Source organism: Oncorhynchus masou, chromosome 18, assembly GCF_036934945.1.
Source record: "Oncorhynchus masou masou isolate Uvic2021 chromosome 18, UVic_Omas_1.1, whole genome shotgun sequence".
Taxonomy (NCBI): domain Eukaryota; kingdom Metazoa; phylum Chordata; class Actinopteri; order Salmoniformes; family Salmonidae; genus Oncorhynchus; species Oncorhynchus masou.
Genome location: NC_088229.1, coordinates 2,830,618 through 2,850,928, shown reverse-complemented (window position 1 = coordinate 2,850,928; position 20,311 = coordinate 2,830,618). Strand labels below are relative to the sequence as shown.

Below are 20,311 nucleotides of genomic sequence, written 5' to 3'. Positions count from 1 at the left end.
CACAGGGTAACCTGTTAGAGGTGAATCAGACCGACACGGTAACCTGTTAGAGGTGAATCAGACCCACATGGTAACCTGTTAGAGGTGAATCAGACCCACAGGGTAACCTGTTAGAGGTGAATCAGACCCACACGGTAACCTGTTAGAGGTGAATCAGACCCACATGGTAACCTGTCCTGTTAGAGGTGAATCAGACCCACATGGTAACCTGTCCTGTTAGAGGTGAATCAGACCGACACGGTAACCTGTCCTGTTAGAGGTGAATCTGACCCACATGGTAACCTGTTAGAGGTGAATCAGACCCACATGGTAACCTGTTAGAGGTGAATCAGACCCACAGGGTAACCTGTTAGAGGTGAATCAGACCCACATGGTAACCTGTTAGAGGTGAATCAGACCCACAGGGTAACCTGTTAGAGGTGAATCAGACCCACAGGGTAACCTGTTAGAGGTGAATCAGACCCACACGGTAACCTGTTAGAGGTGAATCAGACCCACACGGTAACCTGTTAGAGGTGAATCAGACCCACATGGTAACCTGTTAGAGGTGAATCAGACCGACACGGTAACCTGTTAGAGGTGAATCAGACCCACATGGTAACCTGTTAGAGGTGAATCAGACCCACAGGGTAACCTGTTAGAGGTGAATCAGACCCACACGGTAACCTGTTAGAGGTGAATCAGACCCACAGGGTAACCTGTTAGAGGTGAATCAGACCGACACGGTAACCTGTTAGAGGTGAATCAGACCCACACGGTAACCTGTTAGAGGTGAATCAGACCCACACGGTAACCTGTTAGAGGTGAATCAGACCCACACGGTAACCTGTTAGAGGTGAATCAGACCCACACGGTAACCTGTTAGAGGTGAATCAGACCCACAGGGTAACCTGTTAGAGGTGAATCAGACCCACATGGTAACCTGTCCTGTTAGAGGTGAATCAGACCCACATGGTAACCTGTCCTGTTAGAGGTGAATCAGACCCACATGGTAACCTGTCCTGTTAGAGGTGAATCAGACCCACATGGTAACCTGTCCTGTTAGAGGTGAATCAGACCCACAGGGTAACCTGTCCTGTTAGAGGTGAATCAGACCCACATGGTAACCTGTCCTGTTAGAGGTGAATCAGACCCACACGGTAACCTGTTAGAGGTGAATCAGACCGACACGGTAACCTGTCCTGTTAGAGGTGAATCAGACCCACATGGTAACCTGTTAGAGGTGAATCAGACCCACAGGGTAACCTGTTAGAGGTGAATCAGACCCACAGGGTAACCTGTTAGAGGTGAATCAGACCGACACGGTAACCTGTCCTGTTAGAGGTGAATCAGACCCACATGGTAACCTGTTAGAGGTGAATCAGACCCACACGGTAACCTGTCCTGTTAGAGGTGAATCAGACCCACATGGTAACCTGTTAGAGGTGAATCAGACCCACATGGTAACCTGTCCTGTTAGAGGTGAATCAGACCGACACGGTAACCTGTTAGAGGTGAATCAGACCCACACGGTAACCTGTTAGAGGTGAATCAGACCCACATGGTAACCTGTTAGAGGTGAATCAGACCCACACGGTAACCTGTTAGAGGTGAATCAGACCGACACGGTAACCTGTTAGAGGTGAATCAGACCCACACGGTAACCTGTTAGAGGTGAATCAGACCCACAGGGTAACCTGTTAGAGGTGAATCAGACCCACATGGTAACCTGTCCTGTTAGAGGTGAATCAGACCCACACGGTAACCTGTCCTGTTAGAGGTGAATCAGACCAACACGGTAACCTGTTAGAGGTGAATCAGACCCACAGGGTAACCTGTTAGAGGTGAATCAGACCCACATGGTAACCTGTCCTGTTAGAGGTGAATCAGACCAACACGGTAACCTGTTAGAGGTGAATCAGACCCACAGGGTAACCTGTTAGAGGTGAATCAGACCCACATGGTAACCTGTCCTGTTAGAGGTGAATCAGACCCACACGGTAACCTGTTAGAGGTGAATCAGACCCACACGGTAACCTGTTAGAGGTGAATCAGACCCACAGGGTAACCTGTTAGAGGTGAATCAGACCCACATGGTAACCTGTCCTGTTAGAGGTGAATCAGACCCACACGGTAACCTGTCCTGTTAGAGGTGAATCAGACCCACACGGTAACCTGTTAGAGGTGAATCAGACCCACACGGTAACCTGTTAGAGGTGAATCAGACCCACATGGTAACCTGTCCTGTTAGAGGTGAATCAGACCCACACGGTAACCTGTCCTGTTAGAGGTGAATCAGACCCACATGGTAACCTGTTAGAGGTGAATCAGACCCACAGGGTAACCTGTTAGAGGTGAATCAGACCCACACGGTAACCTGTTAGAGGTGAATCAGACCGACACGGTAACCTGTTAGAGGTGAATCAGACCGACAGGGTAACCTGTCCTGTTAGAGGTGAATCAGACCCACACGGTAACCTGTTAGAGGTGAATCAGACCCACAGGGTGACCTGTTAGAGGTGAATCAGACCCACAGGGTAACCTGTTAGAGGTGAATCAGACCGACACGGTAACCTGTCCTGTTAGAGGTGAATCAGACCCACAGGGTAACCTGTCCTGTTAGAGGTGAATCAGACCGACACGGTAACCTGTCCTGTTAGAGGTGAATCAGACCCACACGGTAACCTGTTAGAGGTGAATCAGACCCACAGGGTAACCTGTTAGAGGTGAATCAGACCCACAGGGTAACCTGTTAGAGGTGAATCAGACCCACAGGGTAACCTGTTAGAGGTGAATCTGACCCACAGGGTAACCTGTTAGAGGTGAATCAGACCCACACGGTAACCTGTTAGAGGTGAATCAGACCCACACGGTAACCTGTTAGAGGTGAATCAGACCCACATGGTAACCTGTTAGAGGTGAATCAGACCCACACGGTAACCTGTCCTGTTAGAGGTGAATCAGACCCACACGGTAACCTGTCCTGTTAGAGGTGAATCAGACCCACATGGTAACCTGTTAGAGGTGAATCAGACCCACAGGGTAACCTGTTAGAGGTGAATCAGACCCACACGGTAACCTGTTAGAGGTGAATCAGACCCACAGGGTAACCTGTTAGAGGTGAATCAGACCCACAGGGTAACCTGTTAGAGGTGAATCAGACCCACAGGGTAACCTGTTAGAGGTGAATCAGACCCACACGGTAACCTGTTAGAGGTGAATCAGACCCACACGGTAACCTGTTAGAGGTGAATCAGACCCACAGGGTAACCTGTTAGAGGTGAATCAGACCGACACGGTAACCTGTCCTGTTAGAGGTGAATCAGACCCACATGGTAACCTGTTAGAGGTGAATCAGACCCACAGGGTAACCTGTTAGAGGTGAATCAGACCCACAGGGTAACCTGTTAGAGGTGAATCAGACCGACACGGTAACCTGTCCTGTTAGAGGTGAATCAGACCCACATGGTAACCTGTTAGAGGTGAATCAGACCCACAGGGTAACCTGTTAGAGGTGAATCAGACCCACACGGTAACCTGTCCTGTTAGAGGTGAATCAGACCCACACGGTAACCTGTCCTGTTAGAGGTGAATCAGACCCACATGGTAACCTGTTAGAGGTGAATCAGACCCACATGGTAACCTGTTAGAGGTGAATCAGACCCACACGGTAACCTGTTAGAGGTGAATCAGACCCACACGGTAACCTGTTAGAGGTGAATCAGACCCACATGGTAACCTGTCCTGTTAGAGGTGAATCAGACCCACATGGTAACCTGTTAGAGGTGAATCAGACCCACACGGTAACCTGTTAGAGGTGAATCTGTTAGAGGTGAATCTGTTAGAGGTGAATCAGACCCACACGGTAACCTGTTAGAGGTGAATCAGACCCACACGGTAACCTGTTAGAGGTGAATCAGACCCACACGGTAACCTGTTAGAGGTGAATCAGACCCACAAGGTAACCTGTTAGAGGTGAATCAGACCCACACGGTAACCTGTTAGAGGTGAATCAGACCCACAGGGTAACCTGTTAGAGGTGAATCAGACCCACACGGTAACCTGTTAGAGGTGAATCAGACCCACACGGTAACCTGTTAGAGGTGAATCAGACCCACAGGGTAACCTGTTAGAGGTGAATCAGACCCACAGGGTAACCTGTTAGAGGTGAATCAGACCCACAGGGTAACCTGTCCTGTTAGAGGTGAATCAGACCCACACGGTAACCTGTTAGAGGTGAATCAGACCCACATGGTGACCTGTCCTGTTAGAGGTGAATCAGACCAACACGGTAACCTGTTAGAGGTGAATCAGACCCACACGGTAACCTGTCCTGTTAGAGGTGAATCAGACCCACACGGTAACCTGTCCTGTTAGAGGTGAATCAGACCCACATGGTAACCTGTTAGAGGTGAATCAGACCCACACGGTAACCTGTTAGAGGTGAATCAGACCCACACGGTAACCTGTTAGAGGTGAATCAGACCCACATGGTAACCTGTTAGAGGTGAATCAGACCCACACGGTAACCTGTTAGAGGTGAATCAGACCCACACGGTAACCTGTTAGAGGTGAATCAGACCCACACGGTAACCTGTTAGAGGTGAATCAGACCCACAGGGTAACCTGTCCTGTTAGAGGTGAATCAGACCCACACGGTAACCTGTTAGAGGTGAATCAGACCCACATGGTAACCTGTTAGAGGTGAATCAGACCCACACGGTAACCTGTTAGAGGTGAATCAGACCCACAGGGTAACCTGTTAGAGGTGAATCAGACCCACACGGTAACCTGTTAGAGGTGAATCAGACCCACAGGGTAACCTGTTAGAGGTGAATCAGACCCACAGGGTAACCTGTTAGAGGTGAATCAGACCCACACGGTAACCTGTCCTGTTAGAGGTGAATCAGACCCACAGGGTAACCTGTTAGAGGTGAATCAGACCCACAGGGTAACCTGTTAGAGGTGAATCAGACCCACACGGTAACCTGTCCTGTTAGAGGTGAATCAGACCCACACGGTAACCTGTTAGAGGTGAATCAGACCGACACGGTAACCTGTTAGAGGTGAATCAGACCCACACGGTAACCTGTTAGAGGTGAATCAGACCGACATGGTAACCTGTTAGAGGTGAATCAGACCCACACGGTAACCTGTTAGAGGTGAATCAGACCCACACGGTAACCTGTTAGAGGTGAATCAGACCCACACGGTAACCTGTTAGAGGTGAATCAGACCCACATGGTAACCTGTTAGAGGTGAATCAGACCCACACGGTAACCTGTTAGAGGTGAATCAGACCCACACGGTAACCTGTTAGAGGTGAATCAGACCCACATGGTAACCTGTTAGAGGTGAATCAGACCGACACGGTAACCTGTTAGAGGTGAATCAGACCCACAGGGTAACCTGTTAGAGGTGAATCAGACCCACAGGGTAACCTGTTAGAGGTGAATCAGACCGACACGGTAACCTGTCCTGTTAGAGGTGAATCAGACCCACACGGTAACCTGTTAGAGGTGAATCAGACCCACAGGGTAACCTGTTAGAGGTGAATCAGACCCACAGGGTAACCTGTTAGAGGTGAATCAGACCGACACGGTAACCTGTCCTGTTAGAGGTGAATCAGACCCACACGGTAACCTGTTAGAGGTGAATCAGACCCACAGGGTAACCTGTTAGAGGTGAATCAGACCCACACGGTAACCTGTTAGAGGTGAATCAGACCGACACGGTAACCTGTCCTGTTAGAGGTGAATCAGACCCACACGGTAACCTGTTAGAGGTGAATCAGACCCACATGGTAACCTGTTAGAGGTGAATCAGACCCACACGGTAACCTGTCCTGTTAGAGGTGAATCAGACCGACATGGTAACCTGTCCTGTTAGAGGTGAATCAGACCCACACGGTAACCTGTTAGAGGTGAATCAGACCCACATGGTAACCTGTTAGAGGTGAATCAGACCCACACGGTGACCTGTTAGAGGTGAATCAGACCCACAGGGTAACCTGTTAGAGGTGAATCAGACCCACAGGGTAACCTGTTAGAGGTGAATCAGACCCACATGGTAACCTGTTAGAGGTGAATCAGACCCACATGGTAACCTGTTAGAGGTGAATCTGTTAGAGGTGAATCTGTTAGAGGTGAATCTGTTAGAGGTGAATCAGACCCACACGGTAACCTGTTAGAGGTGAATCAGACCCACACGGTAACCTGTTAGAGGTGAATCAGACCCACACGGTAACCTGTTAGAGGTGAATCAGACCGACACGGTAACCTGTTAGAGGTGAATCAGACCCACACGGTAACCTGTTAGAGGTGAATCAGACCCACAGGGTAACCTGTTAGAGGTGAATCAGACCCACAGGGTAACCTGTTAGAGGTGAATCAGACCGACACGGTGACCTGTTAGAGGTGAATCAGACCGACACGGTGACCTGTTAGAGGTGAATCAGACCGACACGGTAACCTGTCCTGTTAGAGGTGAATCAGACCCACACGGTAACCTGTTAGAGGTGAATCAGACCCACACGGTGACCTGTTAGAGGTGAATCAGACCCACATGGTAACCTGTTAGAGGTGAATCAGGCCCACACGGTAACCTGTTAGAGGTGAATCAGACCCACATGGTAACCTGTTAGAGGTGAATCAGACCGACACGGTGACCTGTTAGAGGTGAATCAGACCGACACGGTAACCTGTCCTGTTAGAGGTGAATCAGACCCACATGGTAACCTGTTAGAGGTGAATCAGACCCACAGGGTAACCTGTCCTGTTAGAGGTGAATCAGACCCACAGGGTAACCTGTTAGAGGTGAATCAGACCCACACGGTAACCTGTTAGAGGTGAATCAGACCCACAGGGTAACCTGTTAGAGGTGAATCAGACCGACACGGTAACCTGTTAGAGGTGAATCAGACCCACATGGTAACCTGTTAGAGGTGAATCAGACCCACACGGTAACCTGTTAGAGGTGAATCAGACCGACACGGTGACCTGTCCTGTTAGAGGTGAATCAGACCCACATGGTAACCTGTTAGAGGTGAATCAGACCCACAGGGTAACCTGTTAGAGGTGAATCAGACCGACACGGTAACCTGTTAGAGGTGAATCAGACCCACAGGGTAACCTGTTAGAGGTGAATCAGACCCACACGGTAACCTGTTAGAGGTGAATCAGACCCACAGGGTAACCTGTTAGAGGTGAATCAGACCCACACGGTAACCTGTTAGAGGTGAATCAGACCCACAGGGTAACCTGTTAGAGGTGAATCAGACCCACACGGTAACCTGTTAGAGGTGAATCAGACCCACACGGTAACCTGTTAGAGGTGAATCAGACCCACATGGTAACCTGTTAGAGGTGAATCAGACCGACACGGTAACCTGTTAGAGGTGAATCAGACCGACACGGTAACCTGTTAGAGGTGAATCAGACCGACAGGGTAACCTGTTAGAGGTGAATCAGACCCACACGGTAACCTGTTAGAGGTGAATCAGACCCACAGGGTAACCTGTTAGAGGTGAATCAGACCCACAGGGTAACCTGTTAGAGGTGAATCAGACCCACAGGGTAACCTGTTAGAGGTGAATCAGACCCACATGGTAACCTGTTAGAGGTGAATCAGACCCACATGGTAACCTGTTAGAGGTGAATCAGACCCACACGGTAACCTGTTAGAGGTGAATCAGACCCACATGGTAACCTGTTAGAGGTGAATCTGACCCACATGGTAACCTGTTAGAGGTGAATCAGACCCACATGGTAACCTGTCCTGTTAGAGGTGAATCAGACCCACATGGTAACCTGTTAGAGGTGAATCAGACCCACATGGTAACCTGTTAGAGGTGAATCAGACCCACACGGTAACCTGTCCTGTTAGAGGTGAATCAGACCCACATGGTAACCTGTTAGAGGTGAATCAGACCCACAGGGTAACCTGTTAGAGGTGAATCAGACCCACATGGTAACCTGTTAGAGGTGAATCAGACCCACAGGGTAACCTGTCCTGTTAGAGGTGAATCAGACCCACAGGGTAACCTGTCCTGTTAGAGGTGAATCAGACCCACAGGGTAACCTGTTAGAGGTGAATCAGACCCACAGGGTAACCTGTCCTGTTAGAGGTGAATCAGACCCACAGGGTAACCTGTTAGAGGTGAATCAGACCCACAGGGTAACCTGTTAGAGGTGAATCTGACCCACAGGGTAACCTGTTAGAGGTGAATCAGACCGACACGGTAACCTGTTAGAGGTGAATCAGACCCACAGGGTAACCTGTTAGAGGTGAATCAGACCCACATGGTAACCTGTTAGAGGTGAATCAGACCGACACGGTAACCTGTCCTGTTAGAGGTGAATCAGACCCACACGGTAACCTGTTAGAGGTGAATCAGACCCACAGGGTAACCTGTTAGAGGTGAATCAGACCCACAGGGTAACCTGTTAGAGGTGAATCAGACCGACACGGTAACCTGTTAGAGGTGAATCAGACCGACACGGTAACCTGTTAGAGGTGAATCAGACCCACACGGTAACCTGTTAGAGGTGAATCAGACCGACACGGTAACCTGTCCTGTTAGAGGTGAATCAGACCCACATGGTAACCTGTTAGAGGTGAATCAGACCCACACGGTAACCTGTTAGAGGTGAATCAGACCCACAGGGTAACCTGTTAGAGGTGAATCAGACCGACACGGTAACCTGTTAGAGGTGAATCAGACCCACAGGGTAACCTGTTAGAGGTGAATCAGACCCACAGGGTAACCTGTTAGAGGTGAATCAGACCCACACGGTAACCTGTTAGAGGTGAATCAGACCCACACGGTAACCTGTTAGAGGTGAATCAGACCGACAGGGTAACCTGTTAGAGGTGAATCAGACCCACAGGGTAACCTGTTAGAGGTGAATCAGACCCACAGGGTAACCTGTTAGAGGTGAATCAGACCGACACGGTAACCTGTTAGAGGTGAATCAGACCCACAGGGTAACCTGTTAGAGGTGAATCAGACCCACACGGTAACCTGTTAGAGGTGAATCAGACCGACACGGTAACCTGTTAGAGGTGAATCAGACCCACACGGTAACCTGTTAGAGGTGAATCAGACCCACACGGTAACCTGTTAGAGGTGAATCAGACCCACAGGGTAACCTGTTAGAGGTGAATCAGACCCACATGGTAACCTGTTAGAGGTGAATCAGACCCACATGGTAACCTGTCCTGTTAGAGGTGAATCAGACCCACACGGTAACCTGTTAGAGGTGAATCAGACCCACACGGTAACCTGTCCTGTTAGAGGTGAATCAGACCCACATGGTAACCTGTCCTGTTAGAGGTGAATCAGACCCACACGGTAACCTGTTAGAGGTGAATCAGACCGACATGGTAACCTGTTAGAGGTGAATCAGACCCACATGGTAACCTGTTAGAGGTGAATCAGACCCACAGGGTAACCTGTTAGAGGTGAATCAGACCCACACGGTAACCTGTTAGAGGTGAATCAGACCGACATGGTAACCTGTTAGAGGTGAATCAGACCCACAGGGTAACCTGTTAGAGGTGAATCAGACCCACACGGTAACCTGTCCTGTTAGAGGTGAATCAGACCCACATGGTAACCTGTTAGAGGTGAATCAGACCGACATGGTAACCTGTCCTGTTAGAGGTGAATCAGACCCACACGGTAACCTGTTAGAGGTGAATCAGACCCACACGGTGACCTGTTAGAGGTGAATCAGACCCACATGGTAACCTGTTAGAGGTGAATCAGACCCACAGGGTAACCTGTTAGAGGTGAATCAGACCCACACGGTAACCTGTCCTGTTAGAGGTGAATCAGACCGACACGGTAACCTGTCCTGTTAGAGGTGAATCAGACCCACACGGTAACCTGTTAGAGGTGAATCAGACCCACATGGTAACCTGTCCTGTTAGAGGTGAATCAGACCGACACGGTAACCTGTTAGAGGTGAATCAGACCCACACGGTAACCTGTTAGAGGTGAATCAGACCCACACGGTAACCTGTTAGAGGTGAATCAGACCCACATGGTAACCTGTTAGAGGTGAATCAGACCGACACGGTAACCTGTTAGAGGTGAATCAGACCCACAGGGTAACCTGTTAGAGGTGAATCAGACCCACAGGGTAACCTGTTAGAGGTGAATCAGACCCACAGGGTAACCTGTTAGAGGTGAATCAGACCCACAGGGTGACCTGTTAGAGGTGAATCAGACCCACACGGTAGCCTGTTAGAGGTGAATCAGACCCACAGGGTAACCTGTTAGAGGTGAATCAGACCCACACGGTAACCTGTTAGAGGTGAATCAGACCCACAGGGTAACCTGTTAGAGGTGAATCAGACCCACAGGGTAACCTGTTAGAGGTGAATCAGACCCACACGGTAACCTGTTAGAGGTGAATCAGACCCACAGGGTAACCTGTTAGAGGTGAATCAGACCCACAGGGTAACCTGTCCTGTTAGAGGTGAATCAGACCCACAGGGTAACCTGTTAGAGGTGAATCAGACCCACATGGTAACCTGTTAGAGGTGAATCAGACCCACATGGTAACCTGTTAGAGGTGAATCAGACCGACACGGTAACCTGTTAGAGGTGAATCAGACCGACACGGTAACCTGTTAGAGGTGAATCTGTTAGAGGTGAATCTGTTGGAGATGAATCCTAACGTTTTCCTGCTGTATTTCAGATCATCGTTTTAAACAAGAATATGTTGTTAGCTGACCTGTATAAAATACAATCATATGACGTGATGACTGACTGACCGGTGTATGTGTTGGTCCAGTCAAGGACCTTTGACCTCTGATGACTAATGGCTGTCTGTCCGTCCCAGGGTAAGGACCTGACGCGTGCCATGACTCGCGATGAAGTGGTGGCCAGGTTAGGTGACCAGGAGTGTGAGGTGAAGACTCTAGACAGCACTCACCTGTACTGTGAACCACCTGAGAAACAACCAGACAGTCTAGGGAGCAACCAACTGCCCAGCCTGAGGGTTTGTACACACACACACGCACACGCACACACACGCACACACGCACGGTCAATACTGTACTGTACTCTTTGAGTTGGTATCTCCTGACAGCACTGCATCACTGTGTTCCTCAACCATCTCTGGAACTGGAATGAGATGATGCAGTTATTTAATGATTGAGGATGTTTATATGTCTCTCTCCCTCTCTCTCTCTCCCCTCCTCTCCCTCTCTCTTTCCCCTCCTCTTCCTCTCTCTCTCCCCTCCTCTCCCTCTCTCTTTCCCCTCCTCTCCCTCTCTCTCTCCCCTCCTCTCCCTCTCTCTCTCCCCTCCTCTCCCTCTCTCTCTCCCCCTCCTCTCTCTCTCTCTCTCCTCTCCATCTCTCTCTCCCCTCCTCTCCCTCTCTCTCTCCCCTCCTCTCCCTCTCTCTCCCCTCCATCTCTCTCTCCCCTCCTCTCCCTCTCTCTCTCCCCTCCTCTCCTCTCCCTCTCTCTCTCCCCTTCCTTTCCCTCCCCTCCTCTCCCCCTCTCTCTCCCCTCCTCTCCCTCTCTCTCTCCTCTCCATCTCTCTCTCCCCTCCTCTCCCTCTCTCTCTCCCCTCCTCTCCCTCTCTCTCTCTCTCCCCTCCTCTTCTCTCCCTCTCTCTCTCCCCTCCCTCTCCCCCCTCCCCCCTCCCCTCTCTCTCCCCTCCCTCTCTCTCCCCTCCTCTCCCCTCCTCTACCTCTCTCTCTCCCCTCCTCTCCCTCTCTCTCTCCCCTCATCTCCCTCTCTCTCTTCCCTCCCTCTCTCCCCTCCTCTCTCCCCCTCTCTCCCCTCCTCTCCTCTCTCTCCTCTCTCTCTCCTCTCTCTCTCTCTCTCCCTCCTCTCTCTCTCTCTCCCCTCCTCTCCCTCTCTCTCCCCTCCTCTCCCTCTCTCTCCCCTCCTCTCCCCTCTCTCTCTCCCCTCCTCTCCCTCCGTATCTCCCTCTCTCTCTCCCCTCCCTCTCTCTCTCCCCTCCTCTCCCTCCGTATCTCTCTCCCTCTCTCTCTCCCCTCCCTCTCTCTCTCCCCTCCCTCTCTCTCTCCTCTCTCTCTCTCTCCGTATCTCTCTCCCTCCATATCTCTCTCCCTCTCTCCCCTCTTCTCCCCCTCTCTCTCCCCTCCTCTCCCTCTCCTCTCCCTCTCTCTCTCCTCTCCCTCTCTCTCTCCCCCTCCTCTCCCTCTCTCTCCCCTCCTCTCCCTCTCTCTCCCCTCCTCTCCCCTCTCTCTCTCCCCTCCTCTCCCTCCGTATCTCTCTCCCTCTCTCTCTCCCCTCCCTCTCTCTCTCCTCTCTCTCTCTCTCCGTATCTCTCTCCCTCCATCTCTCTCTCCCCTCCTCTCCCTCTCCTCTCCCTCTCTCTCTCCTCTCTCTCTCCCCTCCTCTCCCTCTCTCTCCCCTCCTCTCCCTCTCTCTCCCCTCCTCTCCCCTCTCTCGCTCCCCTCCTCTCCCCTCTCTCTCTCCCCTCCTCTCCCTCTCTCTCTCCCCTCCCTCCCTCTCTCTCCCCTCCTCTCCCTCTCTCTCCCCTCCCTCCCCCTCTCTCGCTCCCCTCCTCTCCCCTCTCTCGCTCCCCTCCTCTCCCTCTCTCTCTCCCCTCCTCTCCCTCTCTCCTCCTCCTCTCTCCCCTCCTCTCCCCTCTCTCTCTCCCCTCCTCTCCCTCCGTATCTCTCTCCCTCTCTCTCTCCCATCCCCTCTCTCTCTCTCTCTCTCTCTCCGTATCTCTCTCCCTCCATCTCTCTCTCCCCTCCTCTCCCTCTCCTCTCCCTCTCTCTCTCCTCTCCCTCTCTCTCCCCCTCCTCCCCTCTCTCTCCCCTCCTCTCCCTCTCTCTCCCCTCCTCTCCCCTCTCTCTCTCCCCTCCCTCCCCTCCTCTCCCTCTCTCTCTCTCCCCTCCTCTCCCTCTCTCTCCCCTCCTCTCCCCCCTCTCTCTCCCCTCCTCTCCCTCTCCTCTCCCTCTCTCTCTCCTCTCCCTCTCTCTCTCCCCTCCTCTCCTCTCTCTCCCCTCCTCTCCCTCTCTCTCCCCTCCTCTCCCCCCTCTCTCTCCTCCTCTCCCTCCGTATCTCTCTCCCTCCCTCTCTCCCCCTCCCTCTCTCTCTCCTCTCTCTCTCTCTCCGTATCTCTCTCCCTCCATCTCTCTCTCCCCTCCTCTCCCTCTCCTCTCCTCTCTCTCTCTCCTCTCCCTCTCTCTCTCCCCTCCTCTCCCTCTCTCTCCCCTCCTCTCCCTCTCTCTCCCTCCTCTCCCATCTCTCTCTCCCCTCCTCTCCCTCTCCTCTCCCTCTCTCTCTCCTCTCCCTCTCTCTCTCCCCTCCTCTCCCTCTCTCTCCCCTCCTCTCCCTCTCTCTCCCCTCCTCTCCCCTCTCTCTCTCCCCTCCTCTCCCTCTCTCTCCCCTCCTCTCCCTCTCTCTCCCCCCTCCTCTCCCTCCATATCTCTCTCCCTCTCTCTCCCCCCTCCTCTCCCTCCATATCTCTCTCTCTCCCTCTCTCCCCTCCTCTCCCCTCCTCTCCCTCTGTATCTCTCTCCCTCTCTCTCTCCCCTCTCTCTCTCCCCTCCTCTCCCTCCATATCTCTGTCCCTCTCTCTCTCCCCTCGTCTCCATCTCTCTCTCCCCACCTCTCCCTCCGTATCTATGTCCCTCTCTCTCCCCCTCCTCTCCCTCTCTCTCCCCCCCTCTCCCTCCATATCTCTCCCTCCATATCTCTCTCCCCTCCTCTCCCTCCATATCTCTGTCCCCTCTCTCCCCCTCCTCTCCCTCTCTCTCTCCCCCTCTCCCTCCATATCTCTCTCCCTCCATATCTCTCTCCCTCCTCTCCCTCCATATCTCTCTCCCCTCCTCTCCCTCCATATCTCTGTCCCTCTCTCTCTCCCCTCCTCTCCCTCCTTATCTCTGTCTCTCCCTCCTCTCCCTCTCTCTCTCCCCCCTCTCCCTCCATATCTCTCTCCCTCCATATCTCTCTCCCCTCCTCTCCCTCCATATCTCTCTCCCTCCATATCTCTCTCCCCTCCTCTCCCTCCATATCTCTCTCCCTCCATATCTCTCTCCCCTCCTCTCCCTCCATATCTCTCCTCCCTCCTCTCCCTCCTTATCTCTGTCTCCCTCTCGCTCTCCCCCCTCTCCCTCCATATCTCTCTCCCTCCATATCTCTCTCCCCCCTCTCCCTCCATATCTCTCTCCCCTCCTCTCCCTCCTTATCTCTGTCTCTCTCTCTCTCCCCTCCTCTCCCTCTGTATCTCTCTTTCTCTCCCTGTAGGTGGTAATGGGGAAGCTGAACGTAGACCTGGGTACAGTGCAGTATGATACAGAAGGCCTCTCACCTGTCCCTCTGGCTGCCCAGGTGGGTCTGGCTGCAGGGGCTGCTGTGGTGGTCCTAGTGGTGCTGGTCATCATCCTCATGTACAGGTCAGTCACACACACACTAACACACACACACACACACACACACTAACACACTAACACACACACACACACACACACTAACACACACTAACACACACACTAACACACACACTAACACACACTAACACACACACACACATACACATTAATACACACACTAACACACACTAACACACACACACCAACACACACACACTAACACACACACACTAACACACACTAACACACACACGCACTAACACACACACACTAACACACACACACACTAACACGCACACACACACACTAACACACACACGCACACACACACTAACACACACACACACTAACACACACACGCACACACACACTAACACAGGCACACACTAACACACACTAACACACACACACTAACACACACACACTAACACACACACACTAACACACATACACATTAACACACACACACTAACACACACACACTAACACACACACACTAACACACACTAACACACACACACTAACACACACAAACTAACACACACACGCACACACACACACTAACACACACACACACACACATTAACACACACACACTAACACGCACACACACACACTAACACACACACACTAACACACACACGCACACACACACACTAACACACACACGCACACACACACTAACACACACACGCACACACACACTAACACACACACACACTAACACACACACACTAACACACACACGCACACACACACACTAACACACACACGCACACACACACTAACACACACACACACTAACACACACACACTAACACACACACACACTAACACACACTAACACACACACACTAACACACACACGCACACACACACACTAACACACACACACACTAACACACACACACACACTAACACACACACACACTAACACACACACACACACTAACACACATACTAACACACACACACACACACACACTAACACACACACACTAACACACACACACTAACATACTAACACACACACACACTACCACACACACACACACACACACACACACACACACACACACACACACACACACACACACACACACACACTAACACACACACACACACACACACACTAACACACACACACAAAACACTAACACACACACAAACACTAACACACACACACTAACACACACACACACACACACTACCACACACACACTAACACACACACACTACCACACACACACTAACACACACACACACTAACACACACACACTAACACACACACACTAACACACACTAACACACACACATTAACACACACACACACACACACTAACACACACACACACTAACACACACACACACTAACACACACACACACACACACACTAACACACACACACACACTAACACACACACACTAACACACACACACACTAACACACACACACACTAACACACACACACACACACTAACACACACACACTAACACACACACACTAACACACACACACTAACACACACACACTAACACACACACGCACACTAACACACACACACACTAACACGCACACACTAACACACACACACTAACACACACACACTAACACACACACACACTAACACACACACACACTAACACACACACACACTAACACACACACACACTAACACACACACACACTAACACACACACACACTAACACACACACACTAACACACACACTAACACACACACACACACTAACACACACTAACACACACACACACTAACATACTAACACACACACACTAACACACACACACACTAACACACACACACACTAACACACACACACTAACACACACACACTAACACACACTAACACACACACACTAACACACACACACTAACACATACTAACACACCCACAGTAACACACCCACACTAACACACACACGCACACTAACACACATACACACACACACTAACACACACACACACTAACACGCACAAACACTAATACACACACACACTAACACACACACACACTAACACACACACACTAACACACACACACTAACACACACACACACTAACACACACACACACTAACACACACACACTAACACACACACTAACACACACACACACACTAACACACACTAACACACACACACACTAACATACTAACACACACACACTAACACACACACACACTAACACACACACACACTAACACACACACACTAACACACACACACTAACACACACTAACACACACACACTAACACACACACACTAACACACACACACTAACACATACTAACACACCCACAGTAACACACCCACACTAACACACACACGCACACTAACACACATACACACACACACTAACACACACACACACTAACACGCACAAACACTAATACACACACACACTAACACACACACACACTAACACACACACACTAACACACACACACTAACACACACTAACACACACACACTAACACACACACACTAACACATACTAACACACCCACAGTAACACACCCACAGTAACACACCCACACTAACACACACACACACACTAACACACACACACACTAACACACATACATTAACACACACACACTAACACACACACACACACAATTGATTGATATTAGTTGATTGATTACCTGATTGATTGATAATAGATTATTGATTACTTGATTAATTGAAAGTAGATGATTGATTACCTGATTGATTGATAGTAGATGATTGATTACCTGATTGATTGATAGTAGATGATTGATTACCTGATTGATTGATTGTAGATGATTGATTACCTGATTGATTGTAGATGATTGATTACCTGATTGATTGATAGTTGATGATTGATTACCTGATTGATTGATAGTTGATGATTGATTACCTGATTGATTGATAGTAGATGATTGATTACCTGATTGATTGATAGTAGATGATTGATTACCTGATTGATTGATAGTTGATGATTGATTACCTGATTGATTGATAGTTGATGATTGATTACCTGATTGATTGATAGTAGATGATTGATTACCTGATTGATTGATAGTTGATGATTGATTACCTGATTGATTGATAGTAGATGATTGATTACCTGATTGATTGATAGTTGATAATTGATTGATAGTTGATGAGTGATTACCTGATTGATTGATAGTAGATGATTGATTACCTGATTGATTGATAGTTGATAATTGATTGATAGTAGATGATTGATTACCTGATTGATTGATAGTAGATGATTGATTACCTGATTGATTGATAGTTGATGATTGATTGATAGTAGATGATTGATTACCTGATTGATTGATAGTTGATGATTGATTACCTGATTGATTGATAGTTGATGATTGATTGATAGTAGATGATTGATTACCTGATTGATTGATAGTTGATGATTGATTACCTGATTGATTGATAGTTGATGATTGATTACCTGATTGATTGATAGTTGATGATTGATTGATAGTAGATGATTGATTACCTGATTGATTGATAGTAGATGATTGATTACCTGATTGATTGATAGTTGATGATTGATTACCTGATTGATTGATAGTTGATGATTGATTGATAGTAGATGATTGATTACCTGATTGATTGATAGTTGATGATTGATTACCTGATTGATTGATAGTTGATGATTGATTGATAGTAGATGATTGATTACCTGATTGATTGATAGTAGATGATTGATTACCTGATTGATTGATAGTTGATGATTGATTACCTGATTGATTGATAGTTGATGATTGATTGATAGTAGATGATTGATTACCTGATTGATTGATAGTAGATGATTGATTACCTGATTGATTGATAGTAGATGATTGATTACCTGATTGATTGATAGTTGATGATTGATTACCTGATTGATTGATAGTTGATGATTGATTGATAGTAGATGATTGATTACCTGATTGATTGATAGTTGATGATTGATTACCTGATTGATTGATAGTTGATGATTGATTGATAGTAGATGATTGATTACCTGATTGATTGATAGTAGATGATTGATTACCTGATGGATAGTAGTTGCAGTGAATCCCAGGTGAGGTACTGTGTGTGTCTGTGCAGGAGGAAGAGCAAGCAGGCTCTGAGAGACTACAAGAAGGTTCTGGTTCAGCTGGAGACTCTGGAGATCAATGTGGGAGACCAGTGCAGGAAGGAGTTCACAGGTAAATACTCCTATCAGCCTGTTGAGTTCAATAGACACTTCGTCTGAAATGGTACCCTATGCCCTATATAGTGCCCTACTTTTGGCAAGGGCCAATGGAACTCTGTTCTAAATGAGTGCTTTACATAGGGGACAGTGCTTTACATAGGGGATAGTTCTTTACATAGGGGATAGTTATTTACATAGGGGATAGTTCTTTACATAGGGGATAGTTCTTTACATAGGGGATAGTGCTTTACATAGGGGATAGTTCTTTACATAGGGGATAGTGCTTTACATAGGGGATAGTTCTTTACATAGGGGATAGTTCTTTAGGGGATAGTTATTTACATAGGGGATAGTTCTTTAGGGGATAGTGCTTTACATAGGGGATAGTTATTTACATAGGGGATAGTTCTTTAGGGGATAGTGCTTTACATAGGGGATAGTTATTTACATAGGGGATAGTTCTTTAGGGGATAGTTATTTACATAGGGGATAGTTCTTTAGGGGATAGTTATTTACATAGGGGATAGTTCTTTAGGGGATAGTGCTTTACATAGGGGATAGTTATTTACATAGGGGATAGTTCTTTAGGGGATAGTTATTTACATAGGGGATAGTTCTTTAGGGGATAGTTATTTACATAGGGGATAGTTCTTTAGGGGATAGTTCTTTACATAGGGGATAGTGCTTTACATAGGGGATAGTGCTTTACATAGGGGATAGTTCTTTACATAGGGGATAGTGCTTTACATAGGGGATAGTTCTTTACATAGGGGATAATTCTTTAGGGGATAGTGCTTTACATAGGGGATAGTGCTTTACATAGGGGATAGTTCTTTACATAGGGGATAGTGCTTTACATAGGGGATAGTTCTTTAGGGGATAGTTATTTACATAGGGGATAGTTCTTTACATAGGGGATAGTGCTTTAGGGGATAGTTCTTTACATAGGCGATAGTGCTTTACATAGGGGATAGTGCTTTACATAGGCGATAGTGCTTTACATAGGGGATAGTGCTTTACATAGGGGATAGTTCTTTACATAGGGGATAGTGCTTTAGGGGATAGTTCTTTACATAGGCGATAGTGCTTTACATAGGGGATAGTGCTTTACATAGGGGATAGTGCTTTACATAGGGGATAGTTCTTTACATAGGGGATAGTTCTTTACATAGGGGATAGTTCTTTACATAGGGGATAGTTCTTTACATAGGGGATAGTGCTTTACATAGGGGATAGTTCTTTACATAGGGGATAGTGCTTTACATAGGGGATAGTTCTTTACATAGGGGATAGTTATTTACATAGGGGATAGTTCTTTAGGGGATAGTGCTTTACATAGGGGATAGTTATTTACATAGGGGATAGTTCTTTAGGGGATAGTGCTTTACATAGGGGATAGTTATTTACATAGGGGATAGTTCTTTAGGGGATAGTTATTTACATAGGGGATAGTTCTTTAGGGGATAGTTATTTACATAGGGGATAGTTCTTTAGGGGATAGTGCTTTACATAGGGGATAGTTATTTACATAGGGGATAGTTCTTTAGGGGATAGTTATTTACATAGGGGATAGTTCTTTAGGGGATAGTTATTTACATAGGGGATAGTTCTTTAGGGGATAGTTCTTTACATAGGGGATAGTGCTTTACATAGGGGATAGTGCTTTACATAGGGGATAGTTCTTTACATAGGGGATAGTGCTTTACATAGGGGATAGTTCTTTACATAGGGGATAGTTCTTTACATAGGGGATAATTCTTTAGGGGATA

At 48.3% G+C, this 20,311-nt stretch overlaps 1 protein-coding gene across 1 annotated transcript in view; it reads left to right on the top strand.

Moving 5' to 3' along the window:
- The window catches only part of LOC135503844 (plexin-B3-like), a 302,325-nt gene that overhangs the window by 219,911 nt on the left and 62,103 nt on the right, over positions 1 to 20,311 (top strand). Inside the window, exons 21-23 of the mRNA XM_064922002.1 lie at positions 10,830 to 10,988; positions 14,226 to 14,374; positions 18,455 to 18,555. Coding sequence (XP_064778074.1) covers positions 10,830 to 10,988; positions 14,226 to 14,374; positions 18,455 to 18,555 — 409 coding nt within the window. The remainder of the gene's footprint in view (positions 1 to 10,829; positions 10,989 to 14,225; positions 14,375 to 18,454; positions 18,556 to 20,311) is intronic.